Source organism: Lichenostomus cassidix, chromosome 1 (assembly GCF_008360975.1).
Source record: "Lichenostomus cassidix isolate B80296 chromosome 1, HeHo_3.0, whole genome shotgun sequence".
Classification (NCBI taxonomy): Eukaryota; Metazoa; Chordata; class Aves; order Passeriformes; family Meliphagidae; genus Lichenostomus; species Lichenostomus cassidix.
In genome coordinates, this window is record NC_139479.1 from 32,333,352 (window position 1) to 32,356,806 (window position 23,455).

Below are 23,455 nucleotides of genomic sequence, written 5' to 3' on the forward strand. Positions count from 1 at the left end.
ACACCACCAGGGATGACCTCCAGAGACCTTGACCAGCCTTGCATTTCTGAGCTACATGCAAATGTTCATCTCTGAAGGGTGGATCTGGTCACACAGGCTGCTGAGGACTGCTCAGTATTGGCAATACAAAGTCCATCTCAGTGGCAGAAGAGCATCATTTCACTTCATGACATTAGTAGCTCACCAGATGAAAGACTTCTGCCCTGCCAAAATCTCACCCCTGCACAGTATAGCCTCTTCTCAGAGCAGACTGCCATTCCCAAATTGGCTTTTCAAGATAACCCAGGGCAGACACTTTTTGCAACCCCTCCCAACCCAGCAGTACCATGGTTATGATGTTATTATTAGGAACTGCTGTCTTCATCAGGCAAGAGACAAGTTACTGAAAACTCATGAAATGACCCCAAGACCAGCCATGTCAGTGAATGAGTGTACAGTAGTTTCAATTCACCTCTTTCCCAAAAGCAGCAGAAGTGAATCCAGGCTCTGATGGGTAGAGGGGCCACTGATTACTCCTGCAAATGCTGCTGGCTCAGGGTTGTTTTGAGACCATAAAATAACCTGAATCTCCCAGAAGTGCCACCAAACAGCTGTTTTACCATCTCCTGTGAGGACTTAGCAGCAATTGGTACCACTCCATGAGGGATGAGGAGGTGATACTGCCTGGCAAGAATGAAGCCATGGCTGTGTCAAAGAACTGCATGTAGAGATAACTTGCATCAATGCAGCCTATGTATTGAAACAACTTTTCTGTACAACACAGGAACTTGAATCTCCTGACTCCTGGTCCTGTGCCTTAACCACACAGGAAGCTTGAAAATCTCCCACAAGCTTGCCCTCCCTGGTCATGCCTATACACGGGTATTTTATCTGCACTGTAAACTGCCTGAGACCAAGCAAGACCATCTTGGAAACAAATATCAACCTGGTACTGACATCCTGCAGCACACAGGCAGTATTTTTTGTGGAATCCAGACTGAGAGGCAAGCCCGGGACTGAAGCCAAAAGTGATTCCACCACAGTTTGTTCTGTCTTTTTACATCTTCTTATTAAATCTTCTAGTAACTCTCCCTCGGCATGTCTGCACTCTCTATCCCATGTGTATGTGTGCTGCAAGGACTGAGTGCCAGCCACCACCGAGATCCATGGGGCTGTGTGGGAGAAGCGGTGCTAGGTGCTGACACAAGTGGAGCCTTGGCATCAGCTGCTGGAACAGTTGAGGGTCTTTAACTCCTTTTTTCCAAAATGAAAGCTTCCAAAGGTTACTGGGCAATTATCTCCTACATGGGTAACTCTGGTCACAAGTACCACAGACTGGAGCCTAGTCAGCATCTCTGCCAGGAAGCAGCAGCCCCCAGGATCACAGGCAGGAAAGTGCCTGATTTGTACTCCAAAGTTTGTTTCTTTCCTGGTTTTGTCCAGCCAGTTTTCCCCCAGGAATCCCCTGTCCTCTGCAGGATCATGGAGGAAGAGCAACTCACTCAAGGCAGCCCAAATCTCACTACATACACCCACAAAGGCATTTCATGCATTTGATTTCTTCCTCCTGCTATGCACAGCACTCCATAACCCACTGACTTCTGCATTGCTCAGGTCAGACAGCCCTTCTCCTATCAACTTAATTTTGGACATGGACCCTGTTCTCTAGGGTGTTTCTAGGTCAGTGTGATGAAACTGATGAAAAACATGAGAAGCAGCAGAACCAGGAAGGACATGTGCAAAAGTCTTGCTCAAAAAGTCTTTCCAGTTTAGGAGAGACCTTCACATATTTCCTGAAGCTTTCTTTACCTGTGAAATTTTGATGTTGCACTTCCTTGGTTTTTTTGCCCCTATGAGTTGCTGCCAAACAGCATAACAAAGCTCAGCTGACCACCAAACCACATTGGCACTTTTTGCCCGCACACAGTGATGAAGTTCTCACAGGGGAACAAGATTTATACTCCTGTCTTAGACTTTATTTTCTAGAAGTGCTGTACCCCATCCCTATTATGGTTTATTATCAGTAGTAAGTACATGCAAGTGCCCATTAAGTTTCTTTTCACTTAACACTGACCATTTACAAAAGACAATCCTAGAGAATTTTACATTATATCCCTGTCCTCCAAACAGATCTCTCAAAATATTTCTGCAGAAATCTTTTTCAAGTATGTTAGTGCACCACATGCAAACTTACTGGAGAGGGCTGATCAAAGAGGATCAGAGTCAGGAAACAATTGAGACAATTCTACTCTGCCTTTCTGAGAAATCTTCGCACAACTGTGGTCGCTGACCATCAGATGACAAAATGCAAAGTGAAAGAATGGTGCCTTGTAGATATATCATCAGCATTCACATTTGAGATAGACACCCAAACCAGCAGAATCTTTTCCAAGTATGAGGAGCATCAATTCACAAATAGTTTCTGTGTCACATTCACAGCTGTGTTGCTTTGTTGCAATTTTCACTTAAGACGAGGATGTGACACCATGACAGAGTATTTTTTTCCCACCAATTTTTCACCTTCCAACTCCAGTTGAGTAAAAGAACCGTGTTGGCATGTTTTAATTAACACCATAATTTTTAATAAGGTTTTTTGGGAGATTAACCTTGAAAGAAAACATCTAAAGGACACTTTACATCTGTACATTATCTTTGACTTAAAAAAGGAACATGTTTTATCAATGAAATCTTTGGAATACACTGCTTCCACTTTTTCTAGGAGACTATGATTGATTTAGTTTTGTACATATGCTGTTTAAGATGCTTGTAGGGGAGGAAAGCATATGCTGGTCTGAAGACTTCTTTGAGTAACATATTATGGAACATGTACTATGATTATAAATGGGTCACATTGCCTGAACTCCCTGATGAAACTCAATGACTTTCTGTTCTTATTCAAAAGTTGTTTAGAAGCCTTTATGTAATTTTGGAAGATTGAGTCCTTTTCCTTCTCAGACTAGGAATTTGCACCTAAAAGTCCATTAAGAGCAAATCCCTTTTTTTGACCACTTGAAACAATGGTTTTTCAAGAACAGTAACTGGCTTCTCAGAAATACTAAGTTAGGAAGGGATGGTATCCTCCTGTTTGGAAAGGCCAAGGCAATCTTTGGCAGCAGGCTGGGCAGCTTGATTAAGCAAGCTTAAAACTGAACGACTCAAGTGGTAGAGTCCAAAGAGGCAACACTGCCTCCATCACAACCCACTGGGGAATCAGCCAAGCCAACAGGAGCAGGGCAAATGTTCCTCAGGACTAACCACCTCAAGTGTATGCATACCAATGCATGCAGCCTGGGCAACAAACACAAGGAGCTGGGGCTCTGCACCCAGTCAGAAATTTATTATCATTGGAATATCCAAAACATGGTATGACAACTCACACAGCTGTAGGATCACATCAGATGGGTATGGGCTACAGGAAAAGTGGGTGAATATCCATTGAGAACTACAAGAGCATCGGCAGGATTTGCAGAGAGGCACTTAGAAAACAAGAAGGTCAGCTTGAACTGAAATTGGCAGCAGAAACAGCAGGAAAACATGGACTTGCTGGGCAACCGGAGAGATGTGTTGGTCACCAATCAGTCACCAGCAATGCTTAAAAGGCAGAAGTTCTCACCACTTTCTTCAGCTCAGTCTTTACCAGCACTGTTGGGCCTCTGGCCTTGGGAACAAAAATCCAGGTTGATGCAAACGCAGACTCACCCTCTGTGAAGGAAGAGTTGTGTGTCAATTGTTACCAGAGCTCAACCCCTATAAATTGATGACCCCTATAATTGATGTTATCCATCCAAGAGTGTTTAAGAGAACTGGCTGATGTCATCATGGGTCCACTCTCTACAACCTTGGAGAACTGTGGAGATCAGGGGATATCCCAGAAGACTGCAAGAAGGCTAATATCACCCTCATCTAAAAGGAGGTCTTAAGGGATGATCCAGAAGTTAAAGGCTCAGCAGTCTTATTTCAGTCCCTGGGAAAAGTTACGGAACAATTCCTCCTGGGGGGCTATCACAAGTCAGATAAACCCCATGACTGGGAAAAGCCAGCAGGTAATCTCAAAGGGCAAATTGTGCTTGACAAACCTGATCACCCTTTACGACATATTTACTGTCTTGGTCGACATTGTCTACTCATGAATGAACAGTGTCCTGCTGCAGCAAAGAAACCCAGTGAGATACTGGGTTACATCAAGATGGACACCACCAGCAGAGATAAAAGTAGTCTTTATCCCACTTGGCATTTGTGAGGCCACACCTGGAATACTGAGCTGTTTTGGTCCTACTGTGCAAAAAGATGTGGACAGGCTGGAGAGGTTTCAGAGAAGGACCACAAAGAGGCCCAGAGGACTGGGAGGCCTGCCGTGTGAGGAAAGGCTGTAAGAACTGGGTTTGTTCAGCCTTGAGAAAAGAAGCCTTAGGGGAGACCTTATGAGCATGTTTCAGTACCTAAAGGGTGCCTACAAAGAACACAGAGACTTCTTTTTCACAAGGAGTCACATGGAAAAGACAAGGGGTAATGGTACAAGTTACTACCGAGGAGATTCCTATTAGACAGAAGAGAAAAATTGTTCACAGAATAATCTCACCAGGGAAGTGGCAGATCCCCCGACATGGACACTTTTAAGATACAGCTGGACAGACTGCTGAACCATCTCGTCTAAATTGTGCTTTTGCCAATAAAGGTTGGAACAGATCCTTGCGGCTCCTTCCAATCTGATCATCTATGAAATGCTGTAAGTCAGGCCACAGGTGATAAGCATCACCTAAAAGGTGCCTAACACTCTTCTGCTAGGATGGGAAAACAAAGAGGAAGGCAAAATAAAACCTTTTACAGTTCACTAATTACCAATGCAAATGGATTCCTTACATAAAGGCTACTTCCCTTTTGCTTTTCTTGGATAGAAAACCCTGATGCTGTTTTTCTTTCCTATAAGCAAGTTATAAACTCCATGTTTAAACCCATATGCTTCTCAAATAAAGCCCATGTTTAAGCCCATATGCTTCTTAAATGGGGCTTGAAATTCAAGAATGGCAAGTGAACTTGGTCAAAGGCCTTGGACTGAGATTTGGGCATGACTCATTCATCCCATCTCCTGAAAAGTTGACTACAGAATCTCTTTGATCAAGTTGGATGCCTACAGGCTCCAGTGCTACCATGACTAAGGGCAGCAGATGACCACATGAGCACTTCTTTACTACGTCTCCACTCTGTACCCTCAGGAGAAATTCAATTCAGCAGCAAAGATAAAAGAGGTTTCTTAAAGGTTTTTGACTCTTGCACCTTTAAGACTCAAAAAGATGCAGCAATTTTCACCAGCAGACAGAGCAAATTTGGAAGACAGAGCACAGGCCTGACTGCTGGAATGTCCAGTGAAAGAGGATCAGGACAGAGGCATCTATTGCAAGAGATCTTCAGCACAAAACAGAGGACTCTAAAGCTAACGTTTTTCAAAACACTTGACACTTAACATCTTAAGTTAGTTACCAATAGTTTCACCACTATATTGAAATACCAAGTTAAGTCTCATGAAAACCTAGTTCCTGACCACAGTTAATATATTAATCTAGTTGGAACAGAACTAAAATGCACATACTAAAAGAGAATGAATCACTCATAATTGTAAAATGTTAAATACTGAAGTATACCTATCCAAATAATTAGTGAAGAAATGGTATGATATCACCTACTACTAGATGTTAAAGTAAACTATCAATGTTTTGGCACAATTTAATCTTATTCTCTTATTTTGAAAAACTAGTGCATACACTGTGTGGTCAGAAATGTGTCATGATCAACGTGTCCTGTGCCAATGTGTCATGACCATGCCTTGTAAGGTGACTTAAATTTTCTCAGTGATACGATGTTATGTGAGTGTCATCATAGTCTTCTCATGTTCACGTACTTCATGATATCTCTCCCTTACACTTTCTCAAAATTTCTTCCCAGGTGTCCTAGAAAAAATTCACCATTACTGACAACAGCAGCCTTAGGAACAAGTGCATGAACAAGGTGTACCTAATCACTACAATTAACACGTTATCTAGACTTGCTCAAGTTACCTAGACTGTAGCTCATAAAATGTCTCTGGCAATGCCCCTGCTATTGGTGGAGCAGTTTGGTCAAAAGCTCTAAATTGCACAAACATTTCTTGGTAGAGCTGTTTCAATGTTCATTCCATGTAGCAGCTGCATTACCATGAAAAAAAACACATACTGGTTTTTAATGTGGCAGAACTTTTATTTAGAGGGAAATTATAACTTTTGCATTTACATGGCACCAATTATATACAGTACACTTTCCATGATAAGAATTATGATGCTGTTCACAGAAAGGTATCAAATTTGAGATATATAACGCATAAGCTAAAATATACAAACCAGGGGTGGAGGTGAAACTATTGGCCATTTTTAATTATCTATAGAAGAATTTCAAGGAATAATGTTTATTCAATGTTCAAAAACTTTTAACAAACTTCTAGTAAAGTTAATTGAAATATTTATAATACTATTCCGTTGTTGCACAGTTTTTCCAATATACAATCAAGAAGATGCACAGAACACAACACTTAATATGAAAAAAACCTATTGCACCCACAATTTAAAGGTTTCACTGCCTTTTGGATGCTGCACTACCATATTTATATAAACATTTACAACACTTCAGTAAACACAAAGGTTCTAAATGTAGTGCAGCATTATGGGGGGCCATTTTCAGCTCTTAAAATAAATGTTAAATGCCCATATACTGTGCCATTTATTTTAAGCTGATGGATTAAGCTGTAATCCTTAAGTCCTACTGTGAGTAGCAAACACACTTTCCCCATGTTCAGAAGATTATCATCCCTCTCACTATACAGTCTCACTTCTGAAACCTAAACTGTCCTTGGCTTCATTGTCATTTTGGCATTTTGCCTCAGTGCTTTTAACAACTACTCCTCATATTACTTTTCAATGGCCTGTTAAGTAGTCCTGTGTAGAATCTGAAGCAAAAGAATCTGCATCTTCATTATCAGAATCATCACTGCTGTCATCAGCCGCTGGCTCTCCCGTCAGTGCTATCCTGGCATAGTCATCAGTGTCTATAGACTTGCAGAAGTGAATGGCATACTTCAGCTTCTCCTCCAGAACCTGCTTACAGGAATACCTGGGCAGCTTCAGGAGAAAGAAGCAAGTATATGACTCAGGCAGAAAGTGGTCTGGAGGATTGTATTTATCCAATACCTGTTAACAGAAAAAGAAAAAAGCATTATATTTTTGATTCACTGCCCAAAACACAAAAAAATATCGAAATAATAACCGGGATTTTTTTTTAAACAGCATGTTATATTTCTGATTCTGATGCTGAAGCTCCTTGAAAGAACAATGAAGAGGCCAAATCCGTTTTCCCTACGTTAAGTCAATAAATAAAAACAGACATGTATGAGCTGCTTTGACTATGAATATGTGGTTAGGAACAATTTTTAAAAGATTGTATTACTTCAGAGGATATCAAAAGATGATTTGAAGATTGTGTGGTTTTAATTTAGCTGAAATTATTAAATAAAATGAATGAAATGCAAAATCAATTACAACAAAACCAGTTAACTGACAGAGGAAAACTATCAAAATACAGAGAAACAAATAGCTGGGGAATTAAATGAACATCCACTTGTCCAAGTCAAGAGAGAACAGTTACACACATTATTGATCTCTGTTGCACTGTTGAATCTACAATGTAATGTTGCGAAACAGTTCCATGAAATCAGGCTGGTCTTTTGTTAAGTCATGCTGCTACTTGTCCCCTACCAGCTTTTTAAGATGCCCCCAACTTTCCCCATGCCATATATCTTACCTGAATAACAAAGTCCCTCCCCCTAAAGTCTGCAATAGTCCTGGGCAGCCTTGTTCTGCCCCACACAAAACGCAGGAAGAGAGATCGCTCCGTATTGGAGAAGGACTCCATCACTTCCCAAAACCACTGTATCAAGGAAGCAGTTGGTTCAATGCCTTTGTAAGTTGCTACAGATTTCAGGAGATGAAGTGGAATATCGGGGCTTCCACATACCTGAAAAAAAGCAAAATATGATGATAGGCTATGCAAGTCCAATCAAATCAATCACAGGCAATTTGTTCCTTCCTTTCCTTTAAAATATTTAATTAACTTTTACACTGACAAACTGAGCATTCAAATATTTGAAGTGCCATGCATAGTCTCCTAGTACAATAATACTAAATATACATCTTCCCATCACGCAAAAGGAATGACCTTTTTTCATGTTCCTGAATCACATGAAGAATTAAACATTTTACTTCAGACAAATATCTTCAATTTACTTCCTAGATTCTTGGCATGTGGGGTTTTTTTGGTTTTACTTGTTTGTTCCTTCCTGAAATAATTCATTACATCACTGCTCAGCTACATCAAAATTACTAATACCAAGAGGGCAATTAAACATTTTCTATTCTTTCCTTGAATTGAAGGTTTTCAACCACAAAGCAATCATTGTAAACAGCATTTAATGTGGGGTTTGTCTTAGTAAAATAAATGAGTGAATACTCTCACTCTAAGTTAGTGTGACAGAACTAACAAAGCAGAAATCAATACCATAGTTTCCAGTTCATATCCTGTAAACAGTGAAAGTAGAGGAACTGGAACAACACGGGCCATCCCCTCTCGAACTGCTGCAACCTGTTCATCAAATTCATGAAGCCTGCAAAGACACATTTTCAGAGTTTCTCTTAATGTCATTTCTAGCAATTATTTATAGCAATTACAGTGATATCAAAGCAACTTGAACCATTCTCCTCAAATGTCAAGGTATATACCAAGGAACATTAACAAACATTTATCACAAGATACTTAACTTTCTTTATCAATCCCTAATGCTCAGCAAGCTCACTATGGAGGACATATCTCCCAGTGTTTAGGATTATTTATTTCCAGTATTATTCATGTGCTATGCCTGGCAGAAACAGACCGATACCCCACTTGGAAACAACATGGTCTTGTAAAAAGAGCAGCTGTATCTTCAAAGTCTTAACTTCAAACATTCGCAGCACTAGACAGATATTATGGTAAAAAAAAGGGTATGAACTAAAATAGAATGTCTGAGGGGACAGTATTTTTTTTTTTAATTTCAAAGCAGGCACAGATAAGTAACATTTCACTGCTCCTGATGCCATACATGATTTGTGTTTTGCTTATTTTTTCCCCTGTCAAATAATTTCTGAGATGCTTTACAGAGCCCTCCAGAGCAGAAACATCTCTGACAAGTCCTGTTCTCAGGCTAGTCATCATCAAAATAAACAAAGATGTTGAGACAAGTTTGGTCTTTTGCGTCCACTCTTCCACATGGATTCTATTCAGGTGCCAGTTTTTCCTCCCAAGGGCTTCATATAGTTATAAAACTTGATACTTAACATAACCTTTAAATGTTTCTCCACAATGCCTTTTAACTGTAAAATGCTTTAGAACTGCTCATGTCCTCTGAGGACAGCTGGAACGGGAAAGAGAGCAAAGCTATTTACTCAAAGGAATATCAGCTCCAAATGAAATCTCTCTAATTGTTGGCAGGCACTGCAATGACAAACTAATAAGCAAGTATATAAGACTGCAATGATACAGTCTTGCTCAAGCACCCTCTAAAGAAGAGGAACACGATAGAGTGAATAAAACAAGCCCAAACCATTTTCTTATCCAAATTATCTAAATTTACATATTTCAGTAGGCACTAGGATCAACTGCTTCACATACAAGAAGCTTATGACTGTCTCTGAGATGTACTCATCTAGATTAGCTACCTGGCTACATAACCAACCAAAGGCTGGTCTTCTCAAACATTAAGCAGTTATTTCCCAATGATTTCAGTGCAGTGTTCAGCTTTTGGCACCTGTGGGAGTGCACTGGTGTTCTACCCACGGAATGGACACTTGGGTTTGTGCATTCCAACTTGGAGTAAGAATTCAGCAAACACTGCCCTTGACTGCAGTTGATGATATGAAAAAGTTTGAGTGCAGCAGTACTAAATCTAACCTCTATTCACAAAGAGCTTACTGATCAAGCCTATTACTTTAGCCCATAGGAAGAATTAGATGCATGGGACATTTCTCCACCCATAAAATTGGCTGCCAAAACTGTTTTGTCAGGACACATCTAGAGCCATACCTGCTCGTTTATTTTGCTTCCTAAAAATTAAGTTTAAGATTTTTCTCCTTGGATTCAGTAAGTGAAATCAGAAAATCAACACTGTAATCACATGAAAATATGAAAATACTTTTATGTAAGAGCATAAAGTAGTATATTGTTTAAAAGCTGATACTTATTTTTTAAAAGAAAATGCAAATTCATATCAGTAATTTAAATGATTTATTCAACAAACCTGTAGTTTATTGCCAGTCTCACATATTCTGCTCTGTTATCCAGTGTAATATGGGTGTACTTGGAACTCAACTGAATATCTTGGCCACTTGCATTAGGCACAGTGAATGGGAGGCTCATAGCTTCAAATTCTTCAGAAGTAGCTTCATTGTCTCGAATGTACATAAGCCCAGGAATAAAATCTTTATCAACCTTTGAAAATAACAAACCCCAGTTAAAGTCAGTTTACTACCACCATACAACAGCATCTCCTGCATACCAAAAGGAGCGCATCACATGTAAACTACCAAAACCTTTGACAAATGTCTGGACACAATCCGTCTAACTTGATTTCAAAGCCGTAAAATAGCTTAGTATTTTACATAAAATTTCATTATATTGGATGTGGGACAGTGCACGTATTCTAGATTTCAATCTTTTTGGAAGGCATTTGCCAAGAAATTGTATCAGATGAAAATATGGATTTAAAGCTTAAAAGCACAATCATCCCTACCAGCACTGGGTTTGGTACAAAAGGAATTCCCTCACTGACAAGTAAATTACTCAGTGCTTTTACAATAAGTACAATCCTACATTACAGTATTTGAGAAGGAACTCTCCTTTGTGATGAAGACCTAAGTCTTACTCCAAATTTAATGAGCTCTGTAAACAGAAACTGAAAGCTTGTGATATTCAGTATGTGAGTACAAATTAGCTGCAGTTTGAACTCATTTTCTTTTACTTCAAAATTGTGCAGGCACTTGCCCTCTAATCAGTTATCACATTCTAGAACAACAGACAGACACAGCTACAGAAAGGTCTACTGGGAAGTAGGAATTCAACCACAAAGATTGTCTAGTCAAACCCATGAGAAGATTTGAGAATGCTCTAGAATCCATGTAGATTATTTAACTATGTTTGAACAACTTAAATTTACAGTTTCAATAGTAAGTACAAATCATCTTTGTAGAGTGGCTCAAAATATAAAAGGCCAGTCAAAATACAAGCACATAAAAACCAGGGAAACCAATCACTTGAGAAATTTATGCTAGAGTCTGCCTGTCTTCTGTAAGCTATATCCTACCCAGGAACTCCCTGCTCACCTCACTGAGATCAGCAATTGTTAGATTCATTCCTGCAAGCTGTTTCCACACTGGCTCAGCCAGGTTGAGGCTCAGAGGGCTGCCAGTCCGGATGGCAATGCCTAAAAGTACACCTGTAAGTTTAAACATTATTTATTTATTTAGTTAGATTCCTGGTAGTCTGAATACACAAAGTACACAGAATATCACAAAGTAACTAAGAAATTACCAAGAAAGCGAAACATGTTCATATGCAGGAGTGACTTGGCAGCAGGATTTAATAGGAAACAATCTCTGTTTGCTCCAGACTCATCTCTTCCATTTGGTGTCACAATTAACAAAGGGGTCAGCCCATTCTGAAGCTCTTCACACATTTCTGCTATTGATTCACTATAACCTCCACCACAATCATCCACAGATTCACCTTGGATAAGAAAAAAGGCTCAAAATTAAATATTCTTTCAAAAATAACTGAAGCATTGAAACAAACTGTATTTCCTCTGTGGGAATAATTGAGCAAAAAAAGTTTACTACAACCTGCACTGTTGTATCTGTTCATATGAAAACCTTAAAAGTTTGACTCTGTGCTTGGCTTCCAGTTTATTGCAAAAATTATTTAGAAGATTTTATGACATATCACAGTGACAAAAATACTATTTTGACAATGTACAACTAATATTTTGTGCTATATGCTGATCACAATAAAACAGAATAGGAATAGAAAAGGAATAGTGTTGCTCTGTTTTTCATGAGCAGTATTTTAAAGTAGGCATGTTTTGTTTAGCTCAAATACAATAGATAGAATGGCTCTTCAATCTAAAATATTTTTCATTAAAAAGCTCAGAGTGATATGTGAATTGTAAAAACCAGCCTACCAGCAAAACTAGCTAGCCGCGATTATTCAACAATTCAGACAGCTGAAAAATTAGGTTTAGGTTTTTCAGAATGTTTTTTGTAAGCAGAATAGCTGTCCCTGGAATCTGAAGAGAATTACAGACATATTTCCATTAATCTTGAGGCACTTTATAAAATAATTTTTAAAAGCTTTTTAGTTCCCAACATTTTAAGCACCTTCCTCTGCCTACACACATACATTGTTTTTTCTGTATCCCTTCCTCCCTTCCTCCCTTCCTTCACGTTCTCCAAAAGAGTAAATCCCAAGAAAACTGCAAAGTTAAGTGCAAAATAGGAAGGGGTTGGGTGTTGAGAATTTTCTTACCAACAAACTTGACTTTCCAAACACGATGAGGAAGCAGAAGGCTATCAGGGCTAAAGGAACTCATTTTAGCACACATCTGTCCAAACACTGACTTTGTACCATCAGGGCCAGCCAGTCCTCCTTTACTCCTGGAGCGTTTTACCTATTGAGTAAACATGTTATAAAAGTCACTGTAAGAACACATTTCAGCTGGCATCACTGTAAAGACAAGTAATGAATTTTCAGTTCTCTCCACCACCAACACCTTATTCTTTAATTTCCAATTGTTATTTGTTCAACTGCTACTACTCAGCACTGCATCTGTTCATCTTTAAAGGAAAATGGAAAGACAGAGGTATAGCAAAGATGAAGTCTGATGATAAAGACTTCTTCCCTTGTTTCTGAAGAAGCAGCCAATGACTTGGCATATTCAGTGTTTCTGATTTCAATCCATTTAGTTAATTCATCCTATCTCTACTCATAGATTCAACTGACAAATCTGGGTAAGTTTTGCACACATGAGACAGATTAGAGGTTGTGCTGTTGGCCAGAAAAGTGAATATGTGTTATTCTTATATTCATTAATGGTAATGACTAAACATGCACCTGTGATACTTACTAGGAGCCTCTAAAATTAGTACATATTATCAAAATGTGTATGTATATAGATACCCAGATAATGTGTTCAGGAACCTATAGAAAAAGTGTATTCTAAGATTTGATGGAGATCCATAAGAACTGGCATGCAAGTAAAATCCCATGGATTTTGCTTCAAGAGATGCACACAAAGAGGGTGAGAATACAAAAGGTTTTTCACTAGTATAGAGAGGAAAGAAATGGGAAGTGAACAGAAAGTTGGAGGTATTTTTTTCCCCCTTGGTGTTCTGTAATTTATATTTCTCAACCTGTCCTGACTGCAAAGGGACTCCTACACAGATCACCAATATCCATGAGACTGTTCATTCAGAAATAACCCAAACTCATCCCACTCATCTATAGTGACAATACAAGCTAGTTAGTCACAATACAAGCTATAGTGCATTTAAAAATCCAGTTGTTCTCATGCTGCTTATTTCTGATGGCTTTGGATAAAACAACCACCAGATTTCTTTAAAGTTTTATGGAAAGGCTGAGACACGCAAATCCTCCTTCTGTCTAAGACATTCCCTATCAACACAAGCTGGTTTTAATTCAGTGGATTTCTGAGAAATTTGTATGCCCAAGAAGTTTGAGGTTGAGAAACTCTGTATTAGTCTCAAGTAGCTTGAAGAATACTGGCCATTCTATGAGACTCTCTTCAACCCAGAAGAACTCTCTCCCAGAAGTTGGGAGAAATGTAGTAGATAAAGCCATGCACTTGGACACTAACAAATAAAATTTACAAAAACATGACAGCTTCTAAGTTGGAATCAGTTAAGAAAAACAAATATATACAGTTTTAAGATAGATCTATGAAGACAACAAACACAAGTCAAAGATAGGTCACAAAATCATCAGAAGAGGTAGAGAAGTATCAGTGTAATAATTATAAAAGCACAGACACAGTTCTCACCTGTGCCTTAAGTTTCAGTTTTCTATGCTCAAAACTCAAATGCTACAGAATACACAGAGTATAAAAAGATGAAAAGTAGAGAAAAGACTGTTCTCTACTCTAAAGACAAGCAGACAAAAAAACCTTAGCCTGATCAGTGTAGGAAAATGAAGGCTATCATGAAATAAGTGTTCTTTAACAGTACTTCTCCCTTTGATAAGGGAGAAGACAATAACCAGGAAGGAGGGAAATTATTTAAATTGAAATGACACTCAAAAAGAATAAATCACTAATTGATTGATATGCTGTGCTACTTTAAGATCAGATCATTTTTACTCATGTCAGTGAGATTTTTATAACCCACATTTCATAAGGAGTCCTTGTGAGGAGTAAGAAACCAGTCTTAAAGTGGCACTTCATATATCCACACATATCACATTCGTCCCTTGACAGCAAAGAACATTAAACCAGGAGATTCTTTGCCATATTACATTCATGAAAGTAGACATTTCTCCTCAATAGCTGAAATCTGCTTCCTTTTGAAAAGGAAGAAATTCCTTTCAACTTCTGTGCAAAGATAAGTTTTAACAGCATTAAGAAAGTATCTGCTTATAGGTCAAAACACACTGTCCATTCGACACTATGTGAACTACACCAGAACTTAAACACTAGGATAATCTGATCTGCTAACAAGAGAGACAGTGAGTAAACCTGAGCACTGGAACACTGTCTAGGCATTTAACTGCTAGTTCACTTCTGGCTCAGTTTTTGACCACTTATATTATACCTTTCCAGAACAAGGCGCAGGTGCTGTTTTGGAACATTTTACTTAATGACTATTCCCAAAGAGTAGTATGGACAAACATGCATGAAATTTGGTTTCTTCTGCCCTATGGAGTCCTCCAACAGCATCCCACACTGTCTCTATGCATCCAAGCCTGCCTTCATACTACATCTCAAAGCATGAAATATCTACACTCAATTTTATTCTACAGAAACACCAGGCTGGCACTTGGTTGAGTTACAGTACAGCCACCACATTGTATTTCATGCACCCTGAGCAGAAAAACGACTGAAAACTACCATGTCTCACCATTACAAGCTCCCAACAGAAAAGGGCCCAGAGCCAAGTAGTATGTAAGATGAATGTGATCTACTCTAAAGGAATCTGGTTCCTGTAACACTGGACCTCAGGACAAGGGAGTTGTGTTTTGCTTGGTTTTTCACTGCAAGTCAGACAGCTGTTATGTTCAGTTGTGGTACTTCCAAGGAAACCACTAAACAGCAAAGGATGCTGAGGAAGTATTTTAAAAAACAAGTCAGTATCTGGAAAACAACTTTAAATTAAAAACTCATCTGTTTATTTCATACCAAGGAAAATGAATTGAATTGACTGCACCATATAGTTGATAAACTGCAAGAAGTCTTCTGAAAGCCAAAGGGTCCTAAAGCTCAGCTGCACTTTAGCTTACAACTGCAAAGTAGATGAAAATTTTTAACACTCACACTTAACTTTTTTGAGACTGCACAAAGCAGCTTTGAATCTTCAATTAAATATTTTAAAGGATCAAATGGTTTCAGAATCCACATTTTCATTCTGAGCAAAAGGTGACTGAAGAAATTGTAAGCCATACTTGGTTCTGTGTAATCAGGCCAGATTATGAACATGACCTTTTTTAGTCTTCACTTGGCTAAATTGACAGACTTAGTTACAGCAATATTTTATTTGCCCCAGAAGCTGTGAAGAAGAGAAGCTGACTATTCTTTTCTAGGTATCCAGACAGATTTAAACAACAAACAGAAATCCAAGAGAAAGCCTATCTCAATTAATGAAGAGGGAGAACACTAGGAAATGAGCCCAAAACCTACTCATAGCTTGTTTCCTGCTTGAAATACCAGCACTATTTATTGGACTTTCTTAATTCAAAAACTTAAAAAGTAATTTTAAAGTCTCTGGTACTCTCTTCAGCTTACCAAATAATACAGTTGGACTCAATAAGTAAAGACTTGGCAATGCTACCATTCCAATCAACTAGAAAAACACATCTTAATCACAGAGTAGTAGCATAAGAAATTTTAAATTTCCACAGAAAATAGCAAACAAGTAAAAACAGGGTTCAGCCAAAACAGGATGTATTTCTGTTCACTAAGAGAAAAGAACAAGTTTAAATTTTCATAATTTCTCCACTCTAACCTCAGAGATAGTAGATATTCTTACTTTTTCCAATATTATTAAAAAAAAAAAAAAAAGAAAGAACAAAAAAAAAGAACCCACCACAACAGGAAGGAAAGAATTGCACGAGGACTCTAAGATCAGGCTGCAGTCCATTTAAATGAAAACAATGTTTTACTATTCTATGTTACAGAAGTATCTACGGAAAAAAGACGTATCTGGCCTAAGGCACAACATTACATTTTCTAACGTCAATGATAAAGAAAAAAGCCCTTTTGTATCAAAGACTTTTGCAATCAATATGACTACATGTGATGATCAGCAAATGACAAGAGTTTATCAGCCTGAATTCTAATTATATCCAAGAGCTGTCTCCTTCCCTTTTTTTTTTTTCACCCTTCATGTTCTGTTATGAAGGCAACAGATGAATAATTCAGTTGAGCATTTGGAAGGTAAGAAAAGCATCAGAATCACTGCTCTCTTAAACTATCTAATGTAGTGAGTTTTGAAAAAGCAGTCCTTTGTCAAGCAGGACATACTTTGCTCATTAAGAGTCTAAATCATTCACTTAACATTTCAACAAGTGTCACTGTCTCCCCAGACAACTACAGTAAGGATAAAAACCTACTGAAAAGACTCTAAGCAGCCCTAACTGCATTCACTTCTTTATTGTATGGTTCTCTGATAAAAATTCACCTCTTCAGCAGATACCAAGCAGCTGAAACAAAGAAAGGGCTTTGACCAGCCCAGCACTGTGGGTCAAACATAGAGAGAGTAAATCAGAACTTTGGTTTAGGATACCTGTATCCTGTTGAGCTCCACAACGGGCCCATGCTGACGATCTCTCACCATAGTTGCTTGCACAACTTTTCTGAAAGCTGCCTCCTGAAAAAAAAAAAAAAAAAATCCAGATAATGGCAACACTGAAATCAAGTAAGAACCCTGAACATCTTTTGCAGGTGAATACATAGTCCAACCCAGGAAATAAAAAAGCAACATAATATGAAGGTGCAAGATGTTAGTCAAGGATCATGTTATTAGTGCTAATATGATTCATGTCAAACAGTGGGGATACAAAAAAAATGAAGAAGGTCCCATCTGTATCACTCAAAACCATGGCTTGAAAGGTTGCACTACACTCAGACACAATTATTAAGCAACCAACATATTGCTGAGTTCAAGCATAAATTAGTTTATACCAGAAAAATGTAAATATATAGGGAATAATTAACATCAGAGAACAACAATCAAAAAAGCCAAATTTGAGATCATTTTGCTATGGAAAGTAGTGAACAAACAACAAATAAAAATAAAAAACCCCTTTTCATGCAAATTCAAGTATGTGAGGTTCACTCACTAAATATTTGGATATAATTTTACAGTCAATTTCAAGCAAGATTAAGAAGATTTTTAAGTCTAGAATCTCTGAAGGTAAGCTTGACTTAAATGCCTAGATATGAATATGGCATCACAACCTCTGATACCTCATGAATGCTTCTGATGTAGTCTGATGCTTCTGATATCCCATTTTATCTTACATCTGAAGCCTTTCTTGTAACTATTCTGCAGACTCAAGTAAATTAGGTTGAATGTGCCTCCTCCACACATATTCTTATATGTAACATAGGGACTCACAATTAACAGCATTAACAAATAGAAGTCCCATGAACAGAAGAGGAAGAATTTCCTTTCTACTTTCGGTTCGGATGATGTCCCTTGGTCTGTGAAGTATGTACACAGCTTGATTGTTCTACTACACAATTTTACTGGAGTCTAGAGAAAGAGACCCTGAGACAATAGATACTAAGTAGTCTAGTTACAGGCCATGTGTCTTATTTAAGGACACAGAACAGCACTGCAGGGGGTATCTTAACCAATTCTGTTTTCAAAGCTATCTCTCAGCAGATTTTGTCTGTTTGTATAATGTTTTCTTTTTCAGTTAGACAAATTACTATGACAGTGAGAAAATTCAGACCCAAACCTGATGATTATAATGAAGGCAAATCATGTTTTTATGGCTTATCATATGTGAAGTTTTGAATAAGTGCTGTGGCTTTGAAGCATTACAATTATCTATATTTTCTCATGACTGACTTAATAACTATACAATTCCCCTTTCTTTGCTGCTTGAGATTGAACTCCCAGGTATTATATTTTGACTTTTAGCTCAATTCTAGAACAAGTTTGTACTGCACAGAGCTTTGCATCAACTAGTATATCACCTGACCTTGATAACTGAAATACCAACAGGTATGAATTGGTCATTGTCTGCTTACATTTTTTCCAGGATATCATCTACTGAATACTCTAGAATTCAGCTATACTACAAACTGAAGATTTACAGCGCAAAATTATTTTCAAGATCAACACGCAAAAGCACTATGACGAAGAACTGAAAAAAACTCTGTAGAAAGAGCACAAATAGAGAAATTTGCATTATCAGAATGCAAACACCTGATACACAACTTACAGAACAAATTGAGATATACAGCTCTATCTCCTTCAGAAATAACTTAAACAGTACTTCACTACGGTTACAAATCTCTCCCTTAGCAACATTCTGACAAATTACCTTTCCCTGTGATATCAGTATTCCCCGCAATGTGTCAAACCCAACCGAGGGTCCTTGGCCAGTTTCATCAAGTCTTCCTTCAAGATCAAACATTGGAATGCAAGGACAGAAGAGTTCTGAAATGTGATGCAGGAGCAGAAGCCTGTTTCTTAGTGAAATGATGGGAATTTCCTGCAGATGATTGTACTCCATAGGAACCTGTGATAAGGCAATGATATCCAAATGTAACTTAGACATATCATATACTTTATTTTATTCAAAAGAACAACAATCTTTAGATTTGTGGGTAAACTTCTAATAGAAATTCAGATATTTGCTTACTCACTCTGTCAAAACTTCATACATGGAGTTCAGTTTATTAAAGATATTAATAGTATCCAACTAAACTGAACTAAACATAAACATTGTATGATGGCTAGAATACAAGTGCTATTCCATATTTTACAATTTATCCATACACAAATGCATTTTACATCCTGTCATGACTACATCCAGGCATAACTGAAATACAGAATATTCAAAAATCAAGCCTTCTCAGTATAAAGGAAGCAACGAAGAGCTCCCTTGGAAAGCATAACATTATCATAGCTGCAAGGCAGAATTAAATTCCTGCTAAATTTCAAACTGAGTGACTGTTCCACATTTGGATTAAATACTGAATGAAGAAGCTTTTTCAGCTCAGAAAAAATTGAATCCTTTGGAAATACAGAAATAAAACAAAGTAACTGGCTCAAACTTGAAGTCAAAACAAAGCATACTGACCTTATGCAGGGATTTGGAAAAGAAACACGTCTCCCAAAACATCAGCAATGTGCACACTATGTGTGTTTAAAATCTGAATTCAGTAAGCCAAAAATATTACCTGTGTAGGAAGCTTGCCAGCATTAGCAGGTTTACTGGTTGACCAAGCTAAAGTATGTGCTGAGCCACAGGCTACTCTGTTGATCTTTTTACCCTGAAGTGCTGCAACCAGGCGTGGTCTTTGGATGGCATTAGTTGTTCCATCTCCAAGCTGCCCTTCATCATTATCTCCCCATGTATACACTTCCCCTAAAACAAAAAAGATAATTTATTATCCTGAAGCTAACACAAAAGCTTTTTTCCTTTTTTTCTTTAAATAGCAATTATTTGACCAGATAAGGCCGTGGGCTGTAAACAAGAGTTCTTCTAAACTGATACCCATCCTGAAATCCACTATCTAGTGTAGATAAATCTTGATTGACACAGTTAGGTCCACAGTCTCTATAGAGCAGCTAGCGTAAGATTAATTTCTTTCTTCATAGTTTGTATAACTAAAAGGTTCTGTTCCAGAATAGAAGATGGTAGAGCAGAAGAGTAACAGAACATTAGGAACAGCCTGCATTTCATAGTTGCATAGAAAAAGCAAAGCCAATACAAAAAAAAAAAAAAATTAAAAGGCTTAATATTTTGTATGAGACAAAAATCCTATAATAAGCTTTATTACTAGAGAAGATACTAAAATATGTGCTTGCTGCTGCAAGATAATTGGGAAATACTTTTAAGGAAACAACCTTGTTCCTGAGCGTTCATTTTCTGCAGCTATATTCATTACTCACATTCATTTTCTGTATCTGTATTTCATTAGCACCTATAAAACACTCAGTTATTGTGCAGACCTGTTAATTGTGGGAGTGAGTCTGCTACAAAGAAGATTCACTATCTCAACCTGCTATGTAAGAAGCAATATTGCTTGTGCAGTGTTTCATTTAGCAAGTTAAACACTTCAACAAACTCACAAGAACCCACAAAAAAAAAGCCACTCAGTGCTACTGGCTTGACCATTCTGTAATTACCTTTAGAGCTCTATATTTTTCTTTGATCATCAGTGTTTATGCAACTTGAATTCTTTGATTTTCATTAATTTAGTTTTATGTGATCATTTTTAATCAATGTCATGCTTGTTGCTCAAGAAATATGCAATCTGTAAACAAAATACATCCATGCACACAGAGAACCAGAGCTTCTCAAGGACAACCTACCAACAGTTGACTCAAAGATAAAGTTTCAATTTTTTCAAATTCAATGCAAAGAACTAAGTAAACTGATTTTTATACCATCTTCAGTGCAGCAAACACAGTGCAAAGACCCCGTAGCAATTGCAATAACTTTCTTTCCTTGCAGTCCTTGCACTTGTCGTGGTCTTCTAACATGGTCATCAGATCCATGACCTAGGCGATGATAATCTCCCTTGCCCCTGCACAAAGAAGGTGAAACATTTCAAAACTTTGTTTTAACTGTGGAAAAAATTTAATGCCAGGCTATGTTCGATCTTTGATCTGCAGATATAAAGCACAATACCAAAATATTTCCCAAACATTCAACATCAATCATCCCTAATTTGTATGGATGTGATTCTGCTGACTCAGTACAGATTCTTACTCCTCCAAGGCACTGTTCCTACTTAATCCCTGTAGTTCCTTTTACCACCTTTCCAGGGGGTGGTCTTTAAATCTTAAAGGAATCAAGTATTAGAAGCATTTGCCTGCAAAAGCAGTATATTTACTGATTTCAGAGACTGGAACTTCATACAGTTAAAGGATACCTAATATCATACAAACAAGGTAGCTGAGGGAAGTTGGGAAGGTATTTTGCTAAGGCTTTTTAAACATTTCAGTCTAGTAGTTAAAACTATAAAACTTGGAATGGTATGAGGAAGACTAAAACAATGAATTCTAAAATCAAATTCTCAGACTACAGCCACCACAAGCTAGACACAATTTTGATAATATGTGAGAATGTTATTTATGCTATCACCTTCCACCCTCCATGACACTTCATGCTTTTAATTCTTCTGACCCCCTTGGAAGTTCTGCATCTTGCAGTGATCAATGCCTGTGACAATGACAACCCTTTGCTTAAGTTTCTAAGAAAAAATACCTGGATTTTTTATTCATGGCACTAGAAAATGTTCCCCAAAGTGGTGGATTTTATTACTAATTAAAACACAGGAACTCAAAAAATTTTTGGAAGAGAGGATCAAAACAGTGAAGGAAGTGTGACACTGATAATCTGTTACAGACAAGGTACCATCTAACACAGTCAAAATAACTAATACAGAATACTTACCATGTATATACTGCTCCAGATTTGGTAAGGGCCACAGAAAATTGTGATCCACATTCTACTTTAACCACTCCGAGGCCTGTGAGGGAATCAATCTAGAAAAATAATATCAAGTGAAAAATCAAATGAGTTAATTAAGAAGACTGTAGACTGAAGTGTCCTAAGTAAAATAAAACATACTAGTGTATGTCTGCATGTGTATTTACAAATTAAAATGCCTGTGTAGAAAATTGAGAAGAATTACACTCCTTTCATCTTTCTACCATTTACTGCTTAAATACTAAAAAGAAGCTCAAATTTCACAAACTGTTGAAGATCACCTTTAGTACGTTTTGCTAATAGTTATTCTGCAATTGCCCTGAGTAGAAACAATAACACTTTATCTACAAACACTCATAATAATCATCCTTAGCTTGTATGACATGGATGTGATTCTGCTGACATATAAATATTTATATCTCCAGCAGACTCTTCCTATTTATTCTGTGAAGGACCTTATACTACTTTACCATAAATCCTATGGGATTAATTGATGAAACATAAACAAGTTTATTTTCACATTATGTTACATCATGCTGGAAACATTTGGAAACAGAATGGGGATACCTGTATCCAAGTAATTAAGTGTGATTCTGGATTTAGAATCTAAAATCCACTGTGCATAGGTATACACAGTGACACAGACATTTCTCAAACACAAGTGACATTGATCTTTGTAACAAATGCCAGAATTCAAATTTGATGGCTACATGGATTTCATTTGTAATGTGAAGAAATTCCAAGTCAACCATGCATACACAGGAAGGACTTAATATAATGTAAGATTACTTTTCAGTTAATTGATACCTCTTTCTGGAATGACTTTATAACTACTTTAAATTTATTAACACAGAAATAAGATTTCTTGTCAAAACCTAATGTTTTTACAGGAACCAAAATTAAAATGAGAAATATTGGAAAATATCGCTGGTTTAAACAAAGGAAAACTTTCAAGTGCAACTTTAACAGTCAGCACAAAACTTAAAGACTTGTTATTGTAGCCTACAAAGTTCATTCTTAACAATGACCAGAAGAATCCTAATGTCCCAGGATGGGTGAAAGTCTGCGCATATTGACAAACCTGTCTTCAGCGTTCTCCACCAACATCATGGTGTCTAAACAAATGAAAAAATTACACAGAAATACCTTCATTGGTACTTTACAACCATCACTGCCTCCTCTCCCAAGTTTTCCATAATCTCCATCACCCCAGGACCAGACTGTATCATCATCAGTGAGGCACAATGTCTGAGCATCTCCACTGCCACAGGCTATATCAATCACACGGTAACCCTGGAGAGCTTCCACCTGGAAAGAAATCACCCATTTTTGTTCACCAAAAAAGACTCAGTCATTTAGTTTCACAAAAGATGACAAACTCAGCTTGGAGAGGTGATGACTGGAACTACAAGTCTGAAGCAGCACAGGAGTAAGTCAATAAAGGCAACTCTAAGAGCTCTGCTCTTTT

The 23,455-nt window shown here is 37.7% G+C and overlaps 1 protein-coding gene across 3 annotated transcripts in view; it reads right to left on the bottom strand.

Moving 5' to 3' along the window:
* Window positions 1-6,189: 6,189 nt before the first annotated feature.
* HERC2 (HECT and RLD domain containing E3 ubiquitin protein ligase 2) overlaps window positions 6,190-23,455 on the bottom strand; it is a 103,922-nt gene continuing 86,656 nt past the window's right edge. For all 3 annotated transcript variants that reach the window (XM_085055685.1, XM_085055695.1, XM_085055675.1), the window contains exons 81-93: window positions 23,134-23,295; window positions 21,952-22,043; window positions 20,940-21,079; window positions 19,727-19,914; window positions 18,865-19,062; window positions 17,094-17,177; window positions 12,610-12,751; window positions 11,620-11,814; window positions 11,412-11,524; window positions 10,331-10,521; window positions 8,557-8,662; window positions 7,804-8,016; window positions 6,190-7,193 (exon numbers count right to left, since the gene is read on the bottom strand). In XM_085055685.1, coding sequence (XP_084911811.1) covers window positions 6,921-7,193; window positions 7,804-8,016; window positions 8,557-8,662; window positions 10,331-10,521; window positions 11,412-11,524; window positions 11,620-11,814; window positions 12,610-12,751; window positions 17,094-17,177; window positions 18,865-19,062; window positions 19,727-19,914; window positions 20,940-21,079; window positions 21,952-22,043; window positions 23,134-23,295 — 2,097 coding nt within the window. In that variant the 3' untranslated portion in view covers window positions 6,190-6,920. The remainder of the gene's footprint in view (window positions 7,194-7,803; window positions 8,017-8,556; window positions 8,663-10,330; window positions 10,522-11,411; window positions 11,525-11,619; window positions 11,815-12,609; window positions 12,752-17,093; window positions 17,178-18,864; window positions 19,063-19,726; window positions 19,915-20,939; window positions 21,080-21,951; window positions 22,044-23,133; window positions 23,296-23,455) is intronic.